The 24,177-nt window shown below is 57.0% G+C and overlaps 3 protein-coding genes across 6 annotated transcripts; 1 reads left to right on the top strand and 2 right to left on the bottom strand.

Annotated features, from left to right (window-relative positions):
* Positions 1-341: 341 nt before the first annotated feature.
* On the top strand, positions 342-5,602 carry LOC116454060 (aldehyde dehydrogenase family 3 member A2-like). Its single transcript, XM_032130208.1, has 11 exons — positions 342-435; positions 1,090-1,263; positions 1,480-1,711; positions 1,802-1,887; positions 1,976-2,184; positions 2,321-2,438; positions 2,560-2,701; positions 2,867-3,033; positions 3,588-3,687; positions 4,361-4,596; positions 4,704-5,602. Exons 2-11 carry the CDS (start codon positions 1,102-1,104, stop codon positions 4,728-4,730), a joined length of 1,479 nt encoding a protein of 492 aa, XP_031986099.1. The 5' UTR covers positions 342-435; positions 1,090-1,101; the 3' UTR covers positions 4,731-5,602.
* Positions 5,603-5,673: 71 nt separating this feature from the next.
* Positions 5,674-11,900, bottom strand: LOC116454058 (multidrug and toxin extrusion protein 1-like). 3 transcript variants are annotated; one of them, XM_032130195.1, is made up of 18 exons: positions 11,677-11,900; positions 11,196-11,492; positions 11,008-11,109; positions 10,775-10,843; positions 10,385-10,533; positions 10,245-10,287; positions 10,097-10,141; positions 9,666-9,763; positions 9,417-9,514; positions 8,777-8,890; positions 8,622-8,689; positions 8,270-8,378; positions 8,055-8,130; positions 7,907-7,976; positions 7,481-7,613; positions 7,106-7,200; positions 6,600-6,744; positions 5,674-6,237 (listed from the first exon to the last, which is right to left on the bottom strand). In XM_032130195.1, exons 2-18 carry the CDS (start codon positions 11,352-11,354, stop codon positions 6,017-6,019), a joined length of 1,794 nt encoding a protein of 597 aa, XP_031986086.1. In that variant the 5' UTR covers positions 11,355-11,492; positions 11,677-11,900; the 3' UTR covers positions 5,674-6,016. The 3 variants fall into 3 exon arrangements, with proteins under 3 accessions (XP_031986086.1, XP_031986085.1, XP_031986088.1); XM_032130194.1 differs by having other exon boundaries at positions 11,196-11,360; XM_032130197.1 differs by lacking the exon at positions 10,775-10,843 and having other exon boundaries at positions 11,196-11,360.
* Positions 11,901-12,561: 661 nt separating this feature from the next.
* Positions 12,562-22,022, bottom strand: SLC47A1 (solute carrier family 47 member 1). 2 transcript variants are annotated; one of them, XM_032130261.1, is made up of 17 exons: positions 21,799-21,931; positions 19,833-19,934; positions 19,305-19,373; positions 18,810-18,958; positions 18,623-18,665; positions 17,965-18,009; positions 17,474-17,571; positions 17,129-17,226; positions 16,688-16,801; positions 16,427-16,494; positions 16,030-16,138; positions 15,564-15,639; positions 15,179-15,248; positions 14,482-14,614; positions 14,105-14,199; positions 13,794-13,875; positions 12,562-13,421 (listed from the first exon to the last, which is right to left on the bottom strand). In XM_032130261.1, exons 1-17 carry the CDS (start codon positions 21,892-21,894, stop codon positions 13,177-13,179), a joined length of 1,692 nt encoding a protein of 563 aa, XP_031986152.1. In that variant the 5' UTR covers positions 21,895-21,931; the 3' UTR covers positions 12,562-13,176. The 2 variants fall into 2 exon arrangements, with proteins under 2 accessions (XP_031986152.1, XP_031986153.1); XM_032130262.1 differs by lacking the exon at positions 19,305-19,373 and having other exon boundaries at positions 21,799-22,022.
* Between the last annotated feature and the right edge of the window lie 2,155 nt (positions 22,023-24,177).

The raw sequence follows: 24,177 nt of genomic DNA, 5'->3' as shown, positions 1-24,177 counted from the left end.
GGGCGCTGAAAATGCTCCTGGAGCCAGGCAGGGAGTGGGGTGAGCCAGTAGAGGAGCTGGCCTTGCGAATCCATCCCTGGATGGCCTCCCACCTGCCTGGTTGGGGTATTTTTAGATCCCAAGTGTGAGTGTTGTCTCCCGACAGCAGCTGTGGCACTTGGGCCGCACGTCCCCTTTGCCCTGGCGTGGGCAAAGCCATGCGGTCCCTGCCATCCCACACCGGGGCTGAGTCACTGCCCTGGCTGGAGGCAGCGATCCAGGGCTCCACAGCCCAGGACAGAGTTGGGTAAAGGGCACCTTGTACCCAGCAAGAGCCCTGGGCCAGGGCCAGCTCTCCCGTGGGAGGAGGGATCGCCCCCAGCCATGGCAGGGGAAGGGCTTGTGCCTGCTTGCACTCGCTGCAGAAGGCTGGTGGAGAGAGAAGCTTCTCTGAAGGTAACTCGCTTTTTTTCCTTCATTTTTTAATGAGTGGCTTTCTTGGGCTGTGTCACACAGCTGTGGCAGTGGGCTGGGAAGAGCAGGATTTAATCATTGTAAGGGGATCTTGGTGTCTCGTTTGGTTGGGCAGGGATGCAGGAGCAGATCTCTGGCCCTGACTAAAGAGTGAAATGCTGCTCCTGGGAAGCAGGGTGAAGCCTCTGCAGTGTTTTGTCTTATTTCTTGTGAAGACATGTGAGGGCCTCGGAGTTATGGGGAAGACGGGTGCAGACCAGCTCTGGGCACACAGCTCTGCTTCCAGCTGGCTGCCCACCCAGGCCATGGTCATCTCTGTGTCTTACCTCCTTGTGAACACCCCTGTGAGCAGAGGGTCGAGTGGCTGGTGGGTTTGAGGATACCCCCAAACTTAGAGAAAGCATCCACAGAACAGGATCAATCAGCAAACCCCCCTGTGAGAGCTGCCCCGTGCAGGTGGGACGGGGCTTGGATACTGTGAGCCCTGAGCACTCAGCTTGGGAGCAGGAGCTCCTCTCCAAGAAGGAGAACATCTCCCAGCCTTGCTCTGGGTGGGACGCCTCATGGTGGTGTCCCCAGGGCTGAGCAGCCCTCGCTGGCCCTGTGGTGAGCTGGGTGTCGCCGGTGTCTCCTCAGCGCTGAGCAGCCATGGAGAGGATGCAGCAGATCGTGGGGCGGGCGAGGGCCGCCTTCAACTCGGGCCGGAGCCGCCCGCTGGAGTTCAGGATTCAGCAGCTGAAGGCCCTGGAGAGGATGGTGCAGGAGAAGGAGAAGGACATCCTGGCAGCCCTCAAGGCCGATCTCAACAAGGTTTGTGTTGTCAGTGTGTCTCTCCCTCTTGCTGTGCGTGGACAGTGGGTAACCCTGAGCAAAGCAGGAAGGCCAAGGGCTGCCTTTGCAGTGACAGATGGTTTTTGTCGTGTCCCCCTCTGTGGATCTGGAGGACTCTGACTCTCCATGGTGCCACAGTGGCTGTGGGAGGTGGGTGCCTTTGCCATCCCCTCCCCAAACTCCCTTTTCTTTCAGTGTGGGCACAATGCCTACAGCCATGAAATTCTGGGTGTGCTGGGGGAGCTGGCCCTGACCATGGAGAAGCTGCCATCCTGGGCAGCCCCTCAGCCCGTGAAGAAGAACCTGCTGACCATGAGGGACGAGGCCTACATCGGCTACGAGCCGCTGGGAGTGGTGCTGGTCATCGGGGCCTGGAACTACCCCTTTGTGCTGGTCATGCAGCCCCTGATCGGGGCCATTGCAGCAGGTGGGGATCCAGCACAGCCCCATCCTTCATGGGGTGGTGGGTGGGGAGAGGATGTGAGGGCTCAGAGTCGGTGCTGTGTCTGCCCTGCAGGCAATGCGGTGGTGGTGAAGCCGTCGGAGGTCAGCGAGAACACGGCTCGGCTGGTGGCTGAGCTCCTGCCACAGTACCTGGACAAGGTGAGTGTGGCCCTGAGTTGGTCCCCAGGTTTCTCTGTGCCACAGTGATGCGCTGAGTTGGGGTGACCCTGACACCCCTGCCCTGCAGGATCTGTACCCCGTGGTCACTGGAGGAGTTCCTGAGACAACCGAGCTGCTGACCCAGAGATTTGATCACATCCTCTACACTGGCAACACCGCAGTGGGCAAAATTGTGATGGCAGCAGCTGCCAAGCACCTGACCCCTGTCACCCTGGAGCTGGGTGGGAAGAGCCCCTGCTACATTGACAAGGACTGTGACCTGGCTGTCGCCTGCAGGTCAGCTTGTTGCACCTCTGGTGGGCCCTGAGCAGTGGAATGGGTACCCTGTGAGGCAGGGGGACGTCTCTGGGCCAGCATGCCCAGCTCAGGTGGTGCCTGGTGGGAAAACCATCTCCCTTTCTCCTTATCACAGGCGGATAACATGGGGCAAATACATGAACTGTGGGCAGACCTGCATTGCCCCAGACTACATCCTGTGTGACCCATCCATCCAGAGCAAGGTGGTGGAGAACATCAAGACAACTCTGAAGGTGAGGGAAGAGTCCCTCGTGCAGTGGGAACGGTCCCTATTGCAGGCCAGGTGTGATTTCCTGGAGCTGTGGCTGTTGGAAGCTGTGCTGAGCACTTTGTTTCTGCTGTGCCCTTTGCCAGGAATTCTATGGGGAAGACGTGAAGTCGTCTCCAGACTATGAAAGGATCATCAATAAACGTCACTTCAAGAGGGTCAAGAGCCTGCTGGAAGGGCAGAAGATTGCTCATGGGGGAGAGACTGATGAGGCCTCCTGCTTCATAGGTGCTGCTGGCAGCTGCTGGGGAGGGGAGGTGGTAGTGGGTGCTTTTTGGGGTCTGTGTCTTCCTTGGGTTGTGTTGAACGCAGGTCGAGTCCAGGACAAGGTCCTGGGATGGGCCATGTCTGTGTCCTGCTCATGCTGTTCTCCCATTCTCCCGTTTGCCTCAGCACCAACCATCCTCACTGATGTTTCCCCGGAGTCCAAGGTGATGGAGGAGGAAATCTTTGGACCAGTGCTGCCCATTGTGACTGTGAAGAGCGTGGAGGAAGCCATTGAGTTCATCAACCATCGGGAGAAGCCGCTTGCCCTCTATGTGTTCTCCAACAACAAGCAGGTGGGTCTGGGCTGTGCTTCCCCATGGAAACATCTCTGCACAGCTGGAATCTGAACATGGCTGATCCCAGACACAGCTCCTGCAGGGTCTGTGTCAGTTCCTTTTCCGTGTGAATTGCAGCATTTGGGGGCCATGAGAGTCTCCAGAGCTGCTGGAGGCTCCCAGCCTCCTGCTGAAGGGCTCTAGGTTTGTACGTCTCCACCCACGCAGCTGGGTGCTGCTTTCTGCAATGTCTCCTGCCCCAGCTTCCAGGCTCTGTTGTGCCACTTCAGGAATTCAGGTCAGGGCTTCGCCCTGGAACAACAGCCCCAGGCGGTTTGGGTGGGAGGGCTGAGGAGCACCCTGGGCTGACATGAAGCCTTTTCATTTTGTGGCTGTTCCAGCTGGGCAGATCCTGTGCTTAAGCGGTGTAAACTGGCCTCTCTCATCGAACAAGGCACAGCCTGTGCCCCCCACAAAGGGGGTTGGAAGCATCACTCTGAACCCTCCCTGCTCTGGTACATGGTGTTGTGTCCCATCTTGACTTGTTCTGTGCCCTCTCCCATTGCGGGTAGCTGATCAGACGGGTGATATCAGAGACCTCCAGTGGTGGCATGACAGCCAACGATGTCATCATGCACTCCATGGTTCCAGATCTGCCCTTCGGTGGTGTGGGTGAGTCCCTGCTCCCGCCCCTGCACCTGCATTCCATCAGCAGCAGCCTCTGACCCAGGTGCTCTCGTGCCTGCTTGGCAATTCAGGAACTTCCAGCTGCATTTTCCCATTAATGTTATTTTCTGGGGTGGGTTCCTTCGTAAAAAAGCTCGTTAGTGTTTTGGTTGTTAGGCCTCCCAGTGAGAGAGGAAAACCCCCTGGCACATAAGTGAGCTGTGGTTCCCCTGTGCTGGGGTTGGGATGAATTTGTCCATGGCCTGGTTGAGTTTCCACAGCTGCTGTCAGGCTCATGTGGCAGAGACAACCCGGCAGTGGGCAGAGGGCTGAGGTCTTGGGTGTTCCTAAATGTCCTCATGTCCCACTCCTTGAAATCACAGACCCTGTTCCTCCTGTCCTCGACCCCTGTGTGAATTTTGTGGGAAAAGCAAGACTGGCCCTGTGAGGAGAGAGTTGGTGTCATTAACGTTTTAAGGGTGGGTGCACACAAGCAGCAGCTCAAGGCAGTGAGCAGGTCCTCACTTATCTCTGTGCAGTTAAAAAAGCTGCTCTTTGCTTCTCTGCCCTGAGAAGCAGCATGACCAAGCTTTCCTGTGTCCTGGGGGCTGCCAAACTGAGTCTGAGAAGCGCAGGTGTCCCTGTGCCTGGTGTGACCCTGCCTGGCTGTGCCCCTCAGGTCACAGCGGGATGGGCGCCTACCACGGCAAGCACAGCTTCGGGACCTTCTCTCACCGCCGCGCCTGCCTCATCAAGGACCTGAAGCTGGAGGTTGTGAACAGACTGAGGTACCCACCTGGCAGCATGGAGACGATGCATTTGGTCAAGCTCTTACTCGTGAAGCAGTGTAACAAGAGCAGAGTGGGACAGTTCATCTCGGCCCTGCTGGCGGCTGTGAAAACCCTGGTGGCAAAAGTGAGCTCTGTCCCCTGAGCCCCACCTGCCCTCAGCCTCCATCACCCCATTCCCTTGGGCTCTGCTCCTTCCCTGGAGGACTCATGCCTGTTCCTGTGCCTTTCCAGGTGTTGTGCCCCCGGCGAGAGGGGTGATGGGCAGCCGGCCCTCGGACCCGCTGCTCTCTCCCTGCAGTCCCAGTGCTGAAATTTTCTTTGCTGCAATTTCATTTCTTCCAAGGCAGCCAGTGCACTGAAGAGGTGGAAGACAACAAAATGCACCTAAAGCAGACACCCCCCAAGTTAAAGGCTGCAGCTCCTGCTGAAACAGGAATCTATCCAGACCTAGGCCATGAGTCATGCCTGAGCAGTGAGTGGCAGATAGAAGGAAAGAACATCCACCCTGCTTTGCCCTAAAACCTCCTGGGAACTGGGAGTGTTTGTCACGAGGGTATCTAAAGAAAGCCAGTCATTACTGAGCCTGTTATCTATGCAATGCCTCACCTGATCCCCAGAGGAAGCTGGTTCTGCATGAAGCCTGGAAATATGGGTCTCACTGCAGGGGACAGTCCAGGCTGGTTGTCCCCAGATCAGAGGGAAGGAGCCTTGAAGAACCTGCAGCATCTCATCCTTGAAGGGACTCCTGACTGAATGGGTGATGCTCACTGCAGAGAAACCACCTTTAGCTATCCAAGGTGTGCAAAGGCCACCTGAGGTGGTGGCAAAAGCCACCTGAGCTGTGGGCACGCTGTCCCAAGGACTTGAGAAGTGCCAGGGACTGTTGTGCTGCTGCATTTGGGGCTGCTGGGGCAAAGACAGGGGCACTGCTGTGACTGGAGTCCCAGGTCTGGGAGGTCCTTGGCGAGAGTGGCAGGGCAGCCACAACCACCTCCTCTGTAATTGAATTTCAGGGATTTATTGGTTTATGCATAGTCTTTTACCTCCAAACTTGTAACTGAGAGCTGACCTTGACCCTTGCTGAATAAAACCTTTGTTTTACTGCAAAGGCCACCTGGGGCAGGGCAAGACCCATGTGTGGGTGTTCCCTGCTCTGCTCCCAGCCCCACCCTCAGCCTCCACCCCAAGGAGCCAGCCCCACTCCAGCCGGATTTATTCTTTATTGGGCATTTGTCACAGAGCAGCAGTGGGAGCTGGGCTGTGCTGGGCTCCAGCTGGTGGTGACAGCATGGGCTGGAGGGGTTCACCCACAAGCTCAGTGTGTGTCAGGCAACCCAGAGCAGCATTTTGGGTGCCAGAGCAGCCTCGGGGCCCATTCCCAATCAATATCTGCACAAACACTGCTGGACACTGACAGAGGCCCTTTGGCTCCCGTGGGACAGGCGTGTGCTCAATATTCTCGCTGGCTGGTCCATGCTTTGTACATCTGTCCCTCAGGAAAGGCTTTCACCCCAAAAACAAGTCCCCAAAGTCCTTGGTGCCAGTCAGTCTGTGCTGGTGATCAGCTTTATGGCGATGCCGAGCGCGAGCGCGGCCACGGCCACGGCCGCTGCCAGCCCACGCCGGAGGATCAGCCGCTTGGTGACCACAGGGGTGGCCGGCTCGGAGGGGGGAGATGTGGCTGCCCGCAGCTCCAGCTGTGACGTGGGCTCCTCCAGACTGGTGATGCCCGTGAGCACGACGTCGCTCTGCACTTCTAATCCCGCTGCAAGGAGAACGGGGACTGAGGAGGTTGGGAGGGATTGAGAGGTTTCTGGGGAGGGTTTTGTCACAGGGCTTGAATGCACATTAGGAGCAGCCCAGAGCGTGGAGATCTCCAGCTCTCCAGCAGGTCCTGCCCTCAGAGGTGACACCTGGTGTCTGCAAGGTGGGAACTGCCCACAGGTCGTCCCTCTGTCACTGCCCTCCTGAGCCCACGCTTGTAATCACTGCTCTCCCAGTAACTGAGGGTGTCACCAGCATGACACTCTCCCCCTTTTGTGGCTTGTTCCTGGCTTATGCGAACCCTTAGGGACCCCTCCTGCACCCAAACCCTCCCCTGCATGCAGTGCCCAGCTCCTGCCATACCGACAGACCCCAACACCGCCCTGGCAGGGAGGTAAGTGTGGGGCTGGGGGGCTGCTGCCACATCCAGATCCTTAAGGGAGGGTTCGGGGCCCAGGCTTGGCAGCTCCGGTGGTGGCAGCTGGGTCACTCCTGCACGGCGCTGGGCCTGGGGAGGGAATGCGCTGGGTTTAGCAGGGAATTCCCGCCGAGAAAAGCTGTGTTGCCTCTCTTGGGGTCTCCCTGGAGCTATTGAGGCACGAGGTGATGCTCAGGGCTGCAGGGCTGAGGTAGCCCCAGTCACCCCATCTGCTCTGAGCTTCGTGTCCCCAAACAAGGTGCAGGGGGAAACCTTGAGGGCACTGAGTGCTTGTGCAGGAGGGAGCTGAATACGGGGATGTCATGGGAGCGCTGGGTTTTACTCCAGGGCACTGGAGGACAGTGCTGGCTGTGAGATTGAGCCTGTCTCATCCCAGCAGAGCACTGAGGACCTTCCCAGTGCAGGGATGTGCTGTCAGTGCCTGGATTACCTCCTTGGCTGCCTTCTCCCAGTCCAGGCGGGAGATGTAGGTGATGAAGCAGGTGCAGAGGATGAAGACGCAGACGAGCATCGCGATCCACAGGCCTGCAGAGGCCACGCGGCATCAGCCGGAGCCAACCCAGCATCCCAGGTCAGCAGGGACATGGGGTGGTCATGGGTGCCTGCTGTGGGGCTGGCACACCTGGCACCAGTTACTTTTCCCCAGTAAAAGCCCCCAGCAGCTGCAGGAGCATTCCCAGTCCAGCCCAGTGTGCCCAGGCAGGTCAGAGGGGGGACAGAGCCAGGCACGAGGGTTATGGTGAGCCCTCAGTGGAGCTGCATCTGCCCGTGGGGGTTTGGGGGTGCAGTGCCCAGGGGTCAGTACCCATGACGCCGATCTTGGCCACGAAGAGCAGCACGGCTGCCAGGGGCATGCCCACACCGTAGTAACTCACGGCGTTAAGGATGGCACCGAATTTCTGCTTCCCGATGCCTCTGAGCACCCCACTGCAGGCACCCTGCCAGAAAGGGAGAGGGGCTGGGGCAGGGAGCATCACCTCAGCCAAATTCGGGAGATGACCCAGCTCCCTGCCTCTGCCCGTTATTTCTGTGTCCCTGCCCAGTCCTCTGGGTCACCCTCTTTTTGTGCACTCGATGCTTTCTAAGGGATGATCCCAGGAGCTCTGCAGGGTCCTGGTGTGGGCACCAGTGCCCAGCTGCAGCCTGAGGGACCCTCAGCTGACTGATCCATGATGCTGCTGCTGAGCACCAGGATTCCCTATGGAAAACAGCAGCATTCCCTGGGACTTACAGTCATGGCTTCAAACAAGTGGAAGACAACGTAGATAGGCATGACCCACGCCACCAAGTCAATGATCTCCCTGAGGATGGAGGAAAGCCAAGGATCACTTTTGGGAACTGACCTCCACACACCGAGGCCAGGAGCTGGGGGCACTCACTTGTCCTTGGTGAAGATGTATCCCAGCACGTTCCTTGTGGAGGCTAAAATGGCCCCGACAATTACACAGAACACCCCTGAAAACACAGCACAGAGCTGAGCTCAGCCTGGCCGTGTTGGAGAGCTGGGGAGAAGAGGCAGGCAGAGGACTGCAAACCCTCCCTGCTCCACGGGAAGGAGCCCAGGAAGAGACTTCCCAGGATGTTGTGGACTGACCTGTGCAGATCAGGCTGGTGGTGGAGGATCTCTTGGCTGCCTTGGCGTCGCCAGCCCCCAGCGCATTCCCCACCTGCACACTGGCAGCTGTGCCCAGCCCCAGGGGGATCTGCAACCACAGGGCTCTGACAATGGGGTTGTCACAGTGACAGTGGGATAACCACCCGTCAGAGAGCAGGATAGAGTTGGGGATTTGATTTAAAGCATCTCTGTAGGAGGGATAGGCAGGAGCAGGGAGAGACTCAAGTGCAGAGGGGGAAGTTGGAGGTTTGCTGGAGCTGATTTTTGCTTTGTGCCCGGCTCAGGATGGCCCCCACGGAGCCCTGGTCTGTAGGGATAACTCAGCCCTTACCATGAAAGCCACAACAGACACCTCATAGATGATGGACTGGACAGAGAGCTCGATGACGCTCAGCAGGCCTGTGGGACAGGAGGGGTCAGCGCTGGCTGTGGGTGCTGCTCTGGGTCAACCCTGGCCATCTCCTGGCAGGTCCCCTCTCCACTGACCTATCAAGAAGCTCCCAATCTCATAGGTCCACCACTCGATGCACATCATGAGCATGCTGGGGATAGCCAGGGAGGTGAAGCTGTCCCACTCCAGCAGGCACTCTCTGGACCAGCCTGTGGAGAGGAGAAACGGCACCTGATGGATGACCAGACTGCCCACGTGTTACATCCTGAGTTACAGCACCTGAGGCAGCTGGAGGTGCCACTCCTGTTCTCAGAGCCAGCAGCTCCTCAGCTCCACAGGATCTCCAGCAGCACAGTGTCCACCTACAACCTCTCTCCCGTGGGCCACAGAGCTGCACAGCCCTCAGCTCATCCCTCCCGGAGCGGAGTGTCCAAGGACAACCTCCTGCTTATGTCTGTGCTCATCAGGCTTTGGGGCTGAACCTTCCAAAGGCTCAGCAGAAAGGTTCATTTCTGCACAATCAGTGTTCAGTGCTGAGCACGCAGCTCTGCCAGTGCCAGAGCGTGACAAGCTGCCACTGAGCAGCACCGTGGTACTCAGGGCACCTCGGGCTGGGGTTAATATTTCACCATCAGGACGAGCAGAATTCCTCTTCTATCAATAATGCCTGATAGAAGTTTTATGGACACTTTTGGGTAAAGCAGGAAGCAGAGGAAGCAGGGGAGATGCCCTTACCTCCCCAGGTGTTCACGTGGAGCTTCCGGCCTATGATGTACAGGAACAAGAAAATGGTTTGTGAATACTGAGCGATGGTGTTGGCCCAGGCAGAGCCCCTGCAGAGGAAGTGAGAAAGGTCATCGGCATCCTGCTTATGCCTCCCTCAGGGTGCAAAAAGACATCCGGCCGTGCTCCTGTGAGCTCAGTGTTCCCTTGCCATTGCCAGGTGCCCTATTTTCCTCTCCAGGGGACACAGGTGTTACTCACGTGATGCCCAGGTGGAACACGTAGAGTAAGACGTAGTTTGCAGCCACGTTGACCATGTTGCCAATGACCCCACTCAGCACCAGCGGCCACATGATCATCTGCAAAGAGAAGGAGATGGGGAGTCTTCACAAAGGTTTTGGGAGAGAGGTGTGAAGGTACCTGCAGCCCTGCTCTCAGTGCCTTTCCCAGAGAAAACCCCAGACTTCCAGTGATGCTGCCTGCTTGGAAAATGGGCGTGATAGAGGTAAATCCCTGATGTGGGGAAGTATGAAGGGAGGTGGATGGATACAGCTGGCTGTGGGATAGGGTGATCTACAGGGTCAGAGCTGTTTTGGAGCACCAGGGCACTGGGAAGGGTGAGCATGGAAACCCTGCATGTACAGTGGAAGGGAGCCCTGAGCCAGGGTGGGTGTGAGGACTTCAGGACCCACCTGGTTCTGCAGGTATCTCGTCTCCAGGTTATACAGAAAAACCACCTGCAAAGGAAATTTTGGATGAGATGAGCCAGTGCTGAGCAGTAGGATGGGGACAGCCTGTCCCCATGTGCAGGTGGCATCCAGGGTGCCCACGGGCACTCACCGGGAGGGCAGGGAGAAATGCGTTCACGTATTGCTGGGTCAACCTGGGGACACACACGGGTGGGGTCAGGGAGGGGCATGGCCATGGTCACTCTCCTCTCAGCCCCTCCACACCGAGGACGGATGAGGGCACCACCCAACCTGGAGACCTCGGGATCCTGCCGCATGAGCAGCATCAGCTGCTCGATGTTGATGAGGATGGCGCAGCAAGGGAAGCAGCAGAGGAGGATGATGATGGTGGCACGCTGCAGGATCACCCCCACACGCATCAGGTTCTTGCTGCCATAGGTCTGCAGGGTGAAAGGGCAGCAGTGAAATCAGGTGGTGCTGGGGGAAAGGGGACCGTGGAGCAGTCTGAAGACCACCTGGGAAGGATTTGGAGCACAGATCTCCTCCTTATGGGATTGTTACCTGGGGATAAGCTTCTCCAGCTCGCAGGAGCAGCCAGGCACCATGAGGTGCCTGGGCATCATCAGCTGATGCTGGAAACCCCCCGTGTCCCCAGGACAAGGGCCAGCATGTCCTACCCACCTGTGATATCAAGGTGTCACACGCTGAAGTCAAACCATAACCTACAGAGATGGCAGTGACATTTATAACCTGGGGGTTAAACAGGGTGGAGGTGAGCATTTAAGGCTTTCAGGTAGGGAGAGGGGCTGAAAGGAAAAGTGGGAGTCTGAAATTCCCTCTGTCCTTTTCCCCTGCCGTATCTCATCCCAGTGTCAGCAGGGAGGGAGCTGGTGCCCGGCCCGGGGAATGCTTACAGCGATGGCCAGCGTGACAGAGGCTAGCTCAACCTTGCCCAGGTGGCCACAGAATATGGAGCTGACAAGGTGGATCAGGAAGATCAGCAGCTGGATCAGGATCTAAGCACGGAGGAGAGCTGAAGGTTAGGGGCGGAGGCGAGCAGGGGTAGCTGTGCTGGGGGGAGTCTCTCCTCCCGGGTCCTTACCAGGGGTGCCGCCAGCACCAGCAGCTTCCTCACGTCCTCCCAGAAGTTTTCCGGAATCCAGCGGCGTTTCTTCTCGCAGCTCCCGGGGCTGAGATTGCCCTGGCCGGCGGCCCTTCCCTCCCCGAAGCCATTCTCCTCGGGGAAGGTCTCCGGCTTCATGCTGCCCTGCCAGGGGAGTGGAACAAGCCCCTTCCTCCGCGCTCTGTTAAACCCCGCTGCCGTGAGCAATGTGTAACCACGCTGGGGTGAACTTCAGCCGGGGCCGGGCGATCCGGCCACATGTTCCCCGCGGCTGGGCTGGAGATGGGAAGGGTGGGCAGTGGGTCAGGGCAGGGCACGGACTGGTGGAGCCCGGCGGGGTCCTGGCAGTGCAGTGGGCAGCGCAAAGGAGCCCGGACGCACCGTGCGAGGCACTTGCTGCCTGTCCTGAGCCAGCGTTAGGGGCTGAGCCCTCCTGAATCCACCCTGAGAACCCTCCTACCTCTCCTGCTTCACCACAGCTCCACCGGCCAGTGGGCTGGAGGGTCGTCCTCCTCTTCCAGCAGCGGTGGAGGAGGGCTGGGTGTGTGCGCGGCTCTGGCGAGCTGCTGCCGGCAGTAGCGGGGCAGTGCCTCGTTCACTCTCATCACAGTGGCCAGGACATGCCGGCCCCCTTGGCTCCAGCTGTCCCTGGCACAGCCCCGCCGTGTCGGGTTTCACTGGCTCCGCTCCCCCAGGCCGAATATACCGTCCTCGGCCCGGTGGGGAGCCAGGGGAGGGGAGATGCTGCGCAGTGCAGACCCCACCTGCACGGAGTGGGCGGTGGGCTGGGATAACTCATGGGACAGAGTGAGACACCTCCCTCCTCTCCCCACACTCCCACCCCAAACCTACCGGGCTTCTGAGCAGGGCAGAGGCTGCCCCGTCCTCCCACTGGTGTTGGAGATGACGGCAGTTTCGAGCTTGTTTGTGTCACATTTTTTCATTCCCTGTTCATGGGCCACCAGCACCAGGAAAGTTGAGGGAGGTGCCAGGCATCTGCTGGATTGAGGTATTGACCTCCCAGGGCCCAGCAAGTGACACGTCACAGTCACTCAGCTGCAGGTAAGGGCCCGGACAGGCCCAGAGACGCTCAGTGCTGGGGTGTTTGCACTATGACATAGGGCAGTTCTTTCATGGCTCTGTTAAGCAACACAACCTCCCTCTTCCATGGTGCTCAACACCCATGACAACGACAAATCTTGCTTTCATACCCAAGGGGAAGAGTGATGAGACTGTGTCTGGAGCCAGCCCCAAACCTCAGGGCCAAGACCAGACCCACGTCTTTGCTCTTAACAGCACAGCCCTGCCAGTGACCAGGGTCATGCTCGCAACATATTAAACAGACTAACATTTACTCAGAAAACTTTATTGTATCAAAATCCCACCTTACAAAAGTGCAAAGAAGAGTTGCTTTAGGCCCGTGCCCGCCCTGCAGAGGGAGAGCGGGGTCAGGGCCAACAGCCAGCACCCAGCAGCCCAGCAGCAGTCAGACATCTTCCAGCAAATTCCACTTTGTTCTGTGCTGCCACAGCAGCTGCAAGTGGGATTTGCCACCCCAAGATGCTGGCACAGGCTGGTGCGTGAGGAAATGTGCTGTGGGCAGCAGGAGACCCTGCCATGAGCAAATGAGATGGACCAATGTCCCCAGAAAGCAGGACAGCAGCACCAGGACCCTGTCTCGTTCCCAGGTCAGCCCCAGGATACACTCCCAGCTCTCACGAGTGACATCCCAGTGCAGCGCAGGAGAGGAACCAGCTCTCAAGCACTTTTATTCCCAGGTGCCACATCCTCACCCCCTTTAAGAACTCTGTGTGTGGGATAAAACATCATGAGTTAACCAGAAACCGTGCAAAGGGACTTTTTGTAAGGCACTGAGGGGGAATTCCTTCCCCACACCATCCCCCTGGGCCATTGCCACGTGCCCTCCTGCTCCATGCACAGTTCCCCAGTGTCCCTGGTTTTAGCCATTGCCAGTCAGGAGCCGGACCAGGATTCCCACCAGCAGGACAGCGACGGCAGCAGCAGCAGCCAGCACACGGCGGATGATCACAGCCCTCCACTCCACAGGGGGAAGAACAGGGACAACAACAGGCTCCTCCTGGGGGCTGAGCTCATGGTCAGGCTGCCTCTCACCCATCACGATGCCCTCAGGCAGGACCGTGGTGTCCCCAGTGTCCCCAGTGTCCGTGTCAAGGGAGGTGTAACCTGAGGGACAGAGGCGAGCGCTGCAGGGAGGCCGAGCTGCCCAGCCAGGGGCTTCCAGGCTGATGCTGCACAAGCAGCAGTGACAGTCCTGAGGGTCCTTTCCCAAGGCTTGGGGACACTGGGACACGCAGCTGCAGCTGTCCCAGGTGAGGCGGGCACGGGGTGGCAGTCCAGGCTCTTCCCTGGAGCAGCCTATCCTGTACCCCATTAGTGCAGGAGAGGTGTCGCTGGCCCAGGGCCAGCAGCAGGCTGTGTGCTCTTGCCAGCCATTTGAGCCTCCAGGACAGACATGGCTGCCACGATTGGGAAGGAAAGGAAGAGGTTGGGTGGAGAATTTGGGCTCCCTGCCTGGTGTCAGGCCCAGCTACATACCCACAGCAGATGTTTTGTTAGCAGCTGTGCCATTGGAGTTCACATCTTCCACTTGTTGTTTCATTCCAGCTCGGACTTGAGCCTAAAAACACAGGGAAGAGTTGCTCTTCTCAGGGCAAGAGTGTCCTGCCCAGCCCAAAAAACCCTCTATTCTCCCAAGACAAGCATTCTCAGCACCAAACTGCTCCTCTGCTACAGGAGGACAGATCCCAGTTCACTTCTGCCTCCTCCTAGAGGGCTGTAGTGTTGTACTGAAACAGGAATTAACTCAGCACCTTTCAAGAATTACCAGAGAAAAGCACAATTCTCACCTCCTCTGCAGCTTTCCTCCAATCCATGCGGATGACAAAAGCCAAGAAGGAAAGGGCTTGCACGGAGATGCAAATGATCATCCCAACCCACAGACCTGCAGCAATGGGAAGTTACTTCAGGGAGGGCTTGAGGAAAACCTGCCTTTGCCAGCCACTGCCAGAGTGCCCAGGGACTTCAGCCCAAGAACTTTCAAGGAAACAGTTCCTGGGGGGGCTGGGAGTAAGCCTGGATTTCCTGGGACACACTCAGTGCCTGCCCCAAACACAGCAGTGTGCAATCCAGCCCCACTGACACAAAGGGAGGTCCCAGCACGAGTTCCAGGGCTGAGCCTTTGCTCAACACAGCTAACACAATGCCAGCTGGAGGGCACACATACCTAACACCCCCATCTTGGCTGCAAACATCAGGGAGATGCCGATGGGGAAGCCGATGGTGTAATATCCGACGGCGTTGGCGATGGCACCCAGCTTCTGCCTGCCCGTGCCCCGCAGCACCCCGCCACAGGTCGCCTGAGGAGAGCGGGCAGAGAGGTCACTGCCAGGTGGCTCTGGGCCATGGCACAGCCCTGGGGACAGGGAAACCCACAGCACTGTCCCACCAAGCCAAGAGGGACCAAAGCCACGTTCTGGAGCAGGTGGCGTGGGGCTCCTCTCGCTCCAGCTGCCAACCCAGACACCAATAGATCCCAAGGAGCTTCCCCACAGTGTCCATTTCCCTCCCCCAGGACATGACAGGAGAAAACGGGCCAAAATTACTGTCTATTGAGTATCCCACTGTGCTGGGAGAACCTGGTATCTCTGAAGACCCAGCTGCTCATTTGTGTTGCTTTGATAAACCTGTAAAAAGCTGGAGCCTTGGCCAGGGGAATAGAGGAGGAAAAACTGGGCTGTTTGCAGCGATGCCAAGGGGCAGCTACAAGCACAGAGGACACTGAGGTGCTACAGGTAACACAAGTGGCTGCTGTGACAGTTTCTCAGTTTGCTTCTCTCATTTTAACAGGTCCAGAGCGGGCTTCAGGCAGCTTTGCGCCCCAAGCTGCAGAGAGGAATCACTCCACATGCTGGAATACTCACTGCTGTTGCATCCAGCAAGTGGAACGGACCAAAGATGAGCATCACTTTGGACACCAAGCTGACAATCTCCCTGTTGGGAAGATGTAGGGACTGATCAGGGGAAGCAGCACCATGCAGTCCCTGGTTCTCACACATCTTCCTCAATCAACCACAAAGGCTGATCCCAGTTCCCTGATCCCAGTTCCCTGATCCCAGCCTGCTGCCATGGTAGTGTCCCAGTGTTAGAAGCAGCTGTGCTGCCCAGGGACCCAGGGAAATGGGGAGGAACCTTTGAGGAATGTTTGCCAGATGGGGGTTTATGAACTCTTATCTGTCAGCAGCTTCTGGGGTATAAATAACACCTCCCAAGAAGGCAGTAATACTCCAAAGAAAGCTGTTAACCCACCTGTCATTGGTGAAGATGTATCCCACCACGTCCCTTAGGCTTCCCAGTAATGCTGCAACCACCACAGCAAAAACCCCTGAAAGAAAAAGGAATAGTCAAATTCCTTCAAGGGCAGTACAGCCTGCTCCTGACCCAGGCCCAGACCTCAGGGGCTTCATGTGGTGGGGACTGGACTTTGCTGACCTCAAATGGTACTGCAGCAGAGGATAAATCTGCTTTCCTCACTCTCCCCAGATACTCCCTCTACCCTCTGGAGCGTGAGGACAGAACGCTAAACTGTGTTTTTAATTATCAAAGCCTTTGCACCAGGCTTGTAACAGGAAAGAGGAGTCAGGATCTTGCCTTGCCCAAAGGGTCCGAACAAGTGCGATTGGCTTCGTATGGGGGGGTCCCCACCCCTGTCAGAGGGAAACGGAGCCATTTGCTGGTAATTGCCCTTTCTTCTGCTCTGCAGGACTGCACTGACCTGTGCACAGCAGTGCAGTGATGCAGGAGGTCTTGGCTTGTGCCACATCCCCTGCTCCCAAGGCATTGCCCACTCTGACACTCGCAGCCACGCTGATGCCCAGGGGCACCTGAGAAGCAGGAGACAAGAGGAGGTGGGTGACAGCAGAGCCTGCAGTGACAGCAGAGCCTGCAGTGATTTTATTCTTCCCCAGCGGGGAATTTGGGACAAACTGGCATTGCTGCAGTGAAGGGATTTTCCACCTGCAGCACACCCTGGCTGTGCAGCTGCATGGCAGGCTTGAGAGGTATCCCCTGCCTGGTACCAAGCCCTGCTTCCCACCTCAGCACTGATCCACAGAGCCATTGTTTTGGGGTTACTCCCAGGCTGTTTGGGGTTTCACACCCCCAGCCCTTACCATGTATGCGACACAGGCGAGCTCGTAGATGACAGATTGTGCACCCAGCTCCACCACACTGATCAGCCCTGGAAAAGATTTGCCACCTCCTTCACTGGCTGAAAAGGAGGCATCTATCCCCATGGAATAGATGGGAACACTTGCAGCATCCTGCAGACCCCAACCCTGTAGGTGAGGAGGCTGCTGCTGGCAGGGGGGCTCTGGGGACACGCTCAAGCAGCAGCCACCAGGAACCAGAAGGAAAAGAGGATTGGGGCTCACCAGCCAAGAAGCTCCCAATCTCAAAGGTCCACCACTCAATGCACATCATGACCATGCCAGGCACTGCCAGCCAGATGAAGGAGCCCCAATCCACGAGGCACTCCCTGCTCCAACCTGACATGAGGAGGTGAAGCAGAATGAACATGTGTTCTCCATCTCCTCCCCTAAAGGGGAGCCACATCCTCTCCTGGACACCCTCTGAGGACAACCACCCCTGCAGCTCACAGGACATCAGCCCAGGACTGCTGCTGTGCCATGCTGCATTCCTGAGACAGAATATTTGACAAGAATGTGTTTGGAGCTACAGTAAAGGCCTTGAGGACATGGCTACAGCATCTTCCCACTGTGAGGGGATGGCAATCCCTTTGTCAGGTGCTGGTGACAATGCCAGATTCCCAGGCCCAGACACTGGTATTCTGAAGGATTAAGGTAGAACAGTACCTCCCCAGGTCTTCACATGGATCTTCTTCCACCACATGTAAAGGACGAGGAAGATAACCTGGGTGTACTGAGAAACCATGTTAGCCCAGGCAGAGCCCCTGGGGAGAGAAAGAGACAGGCAGGTTACAAGTGATCCTTCCCCACCTCCTCAGCCACAGCAGGACAGACCCAGGGGCACCCACAGCAACCTTGCTGCAGATAAGGGACAGACCCCTCCAGCCTCAGCTTTGCAGACTGGGGGCTGGGGGGAGAAGGTGGCACAACTGGGCACCCAGGGCACCCCCCGAGCCCTGAGCAAACCCCTGCACCCAGGGAGAGACTGTCACCAGCCCTTCTCACACTTACACCATGCCCAGCTTCAGAGCATAGAGGAGGAAGGCGTTCATGGCCGCATTGAGGATGTTGGCTGCAATCCCTGTCACCACCTGAGGCATGATGATCTCCTGGAAGCCAAGGAGGAACTTTGAAATTTGCTTCCCCAAAATGCAGCCCAAGCCCCATCCAGTGAACACAAGGGAGACCTCCAGCAATGCCCAAGGAGAAAGCCAAGAAGGCAGCTCATGTTCCAGGTGAGGCTGGGCTGTGTGAGACATGCAGGAGGTGACAAGCAGAGCTCGGGAGCTGGTGCAACCCATAAAACACAGAGTTGGGAAGTAGGAAATGGAACCAGCTAAAGGAGATTCCCACAGCTCAGCCAGGGCTGGCTGGGGAGCTGTGCATGACATGTTCCTCAGCCCAGCTCTCCCCAGAACAGGGTGAACTTTGATTCCCAAGTTTGACCATGTTCCTGGGAATACCTTTATTCCATGGCCAGAAGCTGGCTAATTGTACAATACCTGACTCAGTAGATATCTTGTCAGCAGCTGGTACAGAAACGCCGCCTGCAAAAGTCAGGATTCAGTTCATCAGCACACTGTGGTTCAACAGCCAAGTGCCCACTGAACACTGACGGATCAGTCCCCCACCACCTTCTTCCAAAACCCCTGTGCTCCAGCTGAAGCACTGCCAGCACCCAAAATCTAGAGTGACAGAAAGCACATCCCATTCCCACTGGGAAGACAGATCAGTCTCCAAATGGGAAATCTCCAATGCTTCCTCATCAGCGTGAGACAGCCTGGAAAGCTTGGAAGAAAGGATAAACCTGCAGACCCTTATCCCACAGGGGTACTGCTCCCTGCCTCAGAGGAGTCAGAGCCCAGCAGCTGTGAGTGTGGGAACAGCTCCAGCCTTTACCTCAGGGTTAAGAGTGAGGCTGGAGGCCCTGGTTCCAATGTCCACCACCAGTTACGTGGCCACAGCAAAAGCCTTTGCACAGGAAGATGAGAGAGCCCCTGTTTGCTGGTCCAGGAGCTGCACATCTGGTACAGCACAAGGTCAAGGGGCACATTGTAAAACCCCAAACCTGCCCTGTGAGCCACACAGCAAAGGCCCTCCCTCCTTTCCCTGGTGTTACTAAGGGATACAGAGCTTCCAACAGCTTTAGTAGAGACTCACAGGAAGTGCTGGAATAAAGATCATCACGTAGAGCTGAGTTAACCTGGAAAGAGAGTTGTTTCCCCAGTTAATGATACAGCAAAGCAAGAGCCAAGCCAAACAGCATTGCACTCAAGCTCCAGAGAGCTTTGATTTCAACAATCCATGGCAAATATCTGATCCAGAAGGGCTGGATCTCACCCCTGACCTGGAGACCTCGGGGTCCTGTCGGATGAGCAGGAGGATCCTCTCAGTGTTGATGAAGAGGGCCCAGCAAGGGAAGCAGAACAGCAGCAGGATGAGGATGCCCCGCTGAAGAATGGTGCCCACCTGCTTCAGGTTCTTGCTGCCATATGTCTGGGTTGGGAGAGAGGATCAAGGTGGGCATTACAGGGAGCCAAAGGGTCTGGGCAAACGCTCAGGGCAACAACAGGACAATTAAATGCCTTTCCCATGCCCTGCAGCTGCGAATGCCAGGCTGGCTGGGTGTAACTCACTCTCAGGCAGATCGCAAATCCTTTGGTACCCAGGCATGACCCAGGGCTCCTTGGGGAGGAAGCAGGCTCCAGCCAGAGTGTTTGCAACCCTGTTCTGTCTGGCAGCTGCCACCCCCCTGCCCTTTGTGCCCAGATCACACTGCACAAGAGGTGAGACACCACCAGTAAACCCCCCCAGGCACAGGAAAGGGGGAGCTGCTACAGACCTGGGTCATCAGCGTGTCACATGCTGAGGCTAAGCCAGAACCGATGGAGATGCCTGTCACGTTGATAACCTGGAGGAGAGACAGGGAGCCTGGCCCACAGCGCTGCGTCCCTCCCAGCTGGGTGGGGAGACAGTTCTGCTACAAGTTTCTGGGAAGTTTTCCAGTCCTTCTCTATTTCTCAGAATAACACAGTCTTTTTAACTAAATAGCCTCCTCTCCCCTCTGGTGGGGAAAAGGATCTCCTAGCAAGGGGTGAAGATCTAAAGCACCACAACAAACAGTGCTGCTCTTGGATACATGCCCTGATCTGCCAGGTTCAGAGAGCTGGCCAGAGGCTCCCAGCTGCTGGCCTTGCACTGGCACAGGCACTGAGTGCCCAGCTCCCCTCTCCTGCCTGTGCTCAGGGCAAAAGAAAGAACAGGGCCCTCACATACACATTCTTACAGGTTTGGTTTTTTCCTCTCTCCTTTTTTTGGTGACACACAATTCATATGTTTGAAACCCAAGGGGAACTGGAGCAATACATACGGACACAGCCAGGGTCACAGCATCCAGCTCGGCTTTCCCCAGGTGGCCACAGAAGATGGAGCTGACCATGCTGATCAGGAATGCCAGCAGCTGGGCAAAGAACTGGGATGAGAGAAGGAGACAGTGAGATGAAGACCTGTTAGGATGGTGGAACACCACCCGTCCCCCAGGAGCCGGACTATGAGTGCTCAGGTTTCCTGGTGTTTCTGTCCATGTCTCAAGCCAGGGCTCTGCTGAGGTCCTGGGAACCCATCCCTGCTTGCCAACACTGCTGGGCAGGGAAGGCAGCCCCAGGACTCACGGAGGCTCGCGGTGGCTTTGTTTTTCAAAGCCCACATCTACCTGCCCTGTGGTGTTTTGGTGTTACACAGCCAATCTGCCAGATGACCTCATTTTAGAGAGGCTTAAGGGCTTCACTAGAAATCCTCTTTCCCAAGATGAAGGCTGCATAGAGAAGAGAAAATAAAACATCCCAGTGCTTTTCCACATTTGCGTGCATCTGTGGAAAACTATCCTCCAAAACCACAACATCCTCTCCTCCTGGAGAGACACCAAGGCCAGTCTGTGTGTTCCTTGCCAGCAGTGCGTAACAATGCTGCAGCAGAGATTGATTTCCAGACCTCATTTTCCCTTGGCAGGGGGATGTGCCCTCTACAGACATCCAGAGCACAGCTCAAACCAGATGGCAGGAGTTAGGGACATTTATACCCGCTGAGGGGTGGCCACAGCTGGAAACCATGCCCAGGAGCTGTTCATGCTCCTTCCCACACAGCAGTTGGCAAGCCAAGAGCCCAGAGATGCTGGAGAAGCAGCTCTGAGGGGTCAGAGGAAGAGCAGAACAATCCCTTCTCCTCTGCAGACCTCCCACTGCTGCCTGCAGAGGCAGTCCTGCTGCCAGGCCCAGGCATGTTTGACTTACTGCTGTGAGTAATCCCCACAGGAGAGGTCTGTACCACCAGCATCATCTCAGCACAGTGTTTATCATGAAACGATCATTAAACAGCAGCTGTAGGTATGGGTTCGAGGTGTCTGTGCACGTGGAGGAGCAGGCTGTGCTGCAGGCTGGACGCTTGAGGGGACTAAGAGGGCTTGATGTGCTCAACTACAGTAACTGAAACTAGTCTAGACTTCCCCTGCTGACTGAACACAGCAGGTCAGGGATTTGATGTCAGGGAGGGTGCCTCTGAGAAGTTTAACAGTCGGTACTTATTTACCAGATATAGCACATAGACTAAAAGCACCAAATTTCACACGCGATTGATTAAGACCAGGGCTGTGGTGCGTGGTTCCCCTTGGCAGAAGCCTCTGCAAAATGTGCTCAGCATGGTCTGTGCCAACTGCCAAAGGGTCCATTTCCCTCCAGAGGGTCCAGACAAATGGCAAACGGCAGCTCCAGTCCGGGGAGGATTTCAGGACAGCGAGTCATAAAGCACCTTTGCGCCCAGAGCCTGCTGAAAGGGCCAGCTATGGACCTGGCACTACGCACAGTGACTCGCTTGTCACTCAAGGGGCGAGTGACAGTGGCAGTGCCAGGGCTCAGGCCTGGTTTCACCGAGCAGATTAACAGCTTAGTCCCCCTCCCCAAGCCCACCACTCCTCTTCCAAAGTCGTGCTGCAGGGAAGCAGAGGGACCACGATGGGCAGCAGCAAGAGCTTCTGGGGCAAGGAGTAGGGATCCGGGCGCCAACCCAGGCATGAAGGGTGGTGGAGGGACCCCGCTGGCCCCGGCGCGGGCCATCCCCGCACATCCCCGATCGCAGATCCGCGCCCGGAGGCTGGAGGCAGCCGAAACCCGGCGGTACGGGACCAGCAGGGCCCGAGGTCTCCCTCCTCGGCATCCCGGAGCTCCCGGGGAGCGCTGCCCGGCTCCGGGCGGCCGAGCCCCGCCGCGATCCACGTCCCGGCGACGCGATCCCGCACCGTGTCCCCCGTGTCCCTCCCCGTTTCTCCCCGCCCAGGGTCTCACCACGGGCCCCGCCAGCCGGGCCAGCTCGTAGCACTCGTGCCGTGCTCCCGCGGGCAGGAGGCGCCGGGCGCCCCGCAGGCACCGCGCTACCCCCATCGCCCGCCGGTACCGCCGGTACCGCCCGCGCCGCCTCCGCCGCCTTATGGGCACGGCCCGGTCGCCTCCGCCCCCGGGGCCGCGGGGCTGTGGGCGGGGCGGAACGGCTCGGCACAGCTCGGTACGGCACGGGCAGCTCCGGGTCCGGGAGCAGAACGGGAGTGGGACCCCCACGGCCGTGCTCTGACCGCCTGGCGGCAGCTGCGGATTCCCCACACACGTGCGGGCCGGAGCCAGAGCCCATCGTGGGGTTTGGGGGGGTTGGGGATCCCCTGTTTGTGGTAGTGGTTTGGGGATCTGCTGTGCAAAGGGCAGGGGATGCCCCTGTTTGTTCACCGACATCTGGAGCGCTCCTGCTCGTCGGCTCTGGGATGAGGATCCCCTGAGGAGCCACGTGTTGACCGGGGCTTCACCAGAGGTCCAGAAACCCCCAGGTGGTGGCTATGGACTGGGGAATTCCTTGAGGGATGATGGTTTAGGACTCTCTAAGTGCTGTCTGTGAGGTGGGTCCCCCAACACATGGGCTGTCAAAGGCAGGAACGGGACATTTGAGCAAAGGAATGTCCCCTCTGCCATCAGCATCATGGAAACAGTGGAGGGCAGCCGGCTCTGGGCAGCCTGCCCTTCTCCTCCATCCGCCCACCAACACCTCATTAGCAGGGATTGTCCCTGATCCAGGGATTCTCACCCAGCAGGCCGGTGCCCAGTGGTGCAGCTGGCAGGTTGAGGAGGTTGGAATGGCTGCGTTTGCCCAGCACCTGACAAGAAGCAGATTTGGTTTGGGTGGGAGGCTGGGTTGTTACAGGAGTGGAATTTTACCTAAGCGCAGGGACTCGTAACCAAGTAGCTGTAACCAAACCTATTGCTAATGCATGGAAAATTGCAGTGGAAAGTGGGTCTCGGTTTTCCAGCTGTTTAAATGCTGCCTTGATGCTTTATAGCTGTGGTGTCACCAGCTCGAAATGTAATGTCTTGTTAATGTTTCACTTATCCCCTTGTCCTTTCAAATGTGACTTCAAATGTGTCCTTTCAATGTGACTTCACAAAAAAATTGTATAGTAGTAGTGGCGAGTCACAGTCATTCTGATTTTAAGTGCCCTGATGAAATCAGGGTATTTCCAGACAAAAGAGTGCTCCTCTCAGTGATCCTTCCCTCCTCCCCTGTGGCCAGTGGTTGCAGGATGGTGCTGCAGGGGCAGCTAGGAAGAAACAGAAATGGTTATCGGAAAAGGTGGCAACAGGCTGGTGGTGTGATTGTCACCAGCCTGGCTGCGAGACGGCCCGAGGGTTCCTGAGGAGCCGTTATCTCCCGTGGAGGCAGAAGGGAAATGATAAGGCTCAGATGGTGCTATTCATGGTCCTAAATGAGCAGTGCAAGTGTGAGTCCCTTTGAAGTCTACTGGTGACCCTGCTGAGATCAATACCTTGGGCTGGCGAAGAGCAGGGAGAGAATCAGGCAGAAACCTGTGAGAAAAGGACTTTGAAAATAAAAATGACCATTTTTTCAGGCTTGGGAGAGAAATGTTGCCTCCCAGTCTCAAGAGCCAGGTCCTGGGCTAACCTCCAGAGAGCCAAATACACACAGAAGGGCTGTGATTGAAATCCCTTCCCTTGTGTTTTGCTGGTGCTGTTTGAAACCAACTCTGGTCACTTTCAGAAGTGCTGTTCTGTGTTTCCATGGTGAAACGTGGATGCCAATCCTGCTGGAAAGTGGCAGAATGGGTACCCCAGGACCTGGCTGGATGAGCAGGGATGCCCTGAGGCCTTCCCCATCACTGGCACAACAGACCTGGCGCTGCCTCTGCCTCTGTGGCAGGGACGAGGATCTTGCCAGCTGCCCGATGGGATTCAGCAGGACTCATCTTCCGGAGCCACAGATGATGAGGAGGGTCAAAGGTACGACCAGCTGCCCTCAGCAATCCGGATATTAACAGGATTGCAACACAGTTGGAAGAATTTGAAGGGTCAAATTCCATGCGGTCATTTTAGACCTCCAGTGAATCCGGAGCAGCATTTTGGGAGGCTGATACCTTGACGCAGACATGTTTAAAGGAGTTAATGTGTGACCAGCCACAATCCAGATGGCCTGCCCTGCTGGAGCTGGTTTCGGCAGCTGGGACCCTGTTCAGTTATCAGCGATGCTGATGTGACTCCAGAAGAAAAAAAACTGAGAGGAGAAGGATTGCAGTTGACTTGCATCATGTGCAGAGCAGAATTAGCCCTTTTTCCCCCTGCAGATTCCCAGCAGGATGGCTACACCAGGCTTTCTCTGCATATGGATGT

Source organism: Corvus moneduloides, chromosome 20 (genome assembly GCF_009650955.1).
Source record: "Corvus moneduloides isolate bCorMon1 chromosome 20, bCorMon1.pri, whole genome shotgun sequence".
Lineage (NCBI taxonomy): Eukaryota > Metazoa > Chordata > Aves > Passeriformes > Corvidae > Corvus > Corvus moneduloides.
The sequence above is the reverse complement of the archived record's forward strand: the minus strand, read 5'-3'. Positions and strand labels throughout refer to the sequence as shown.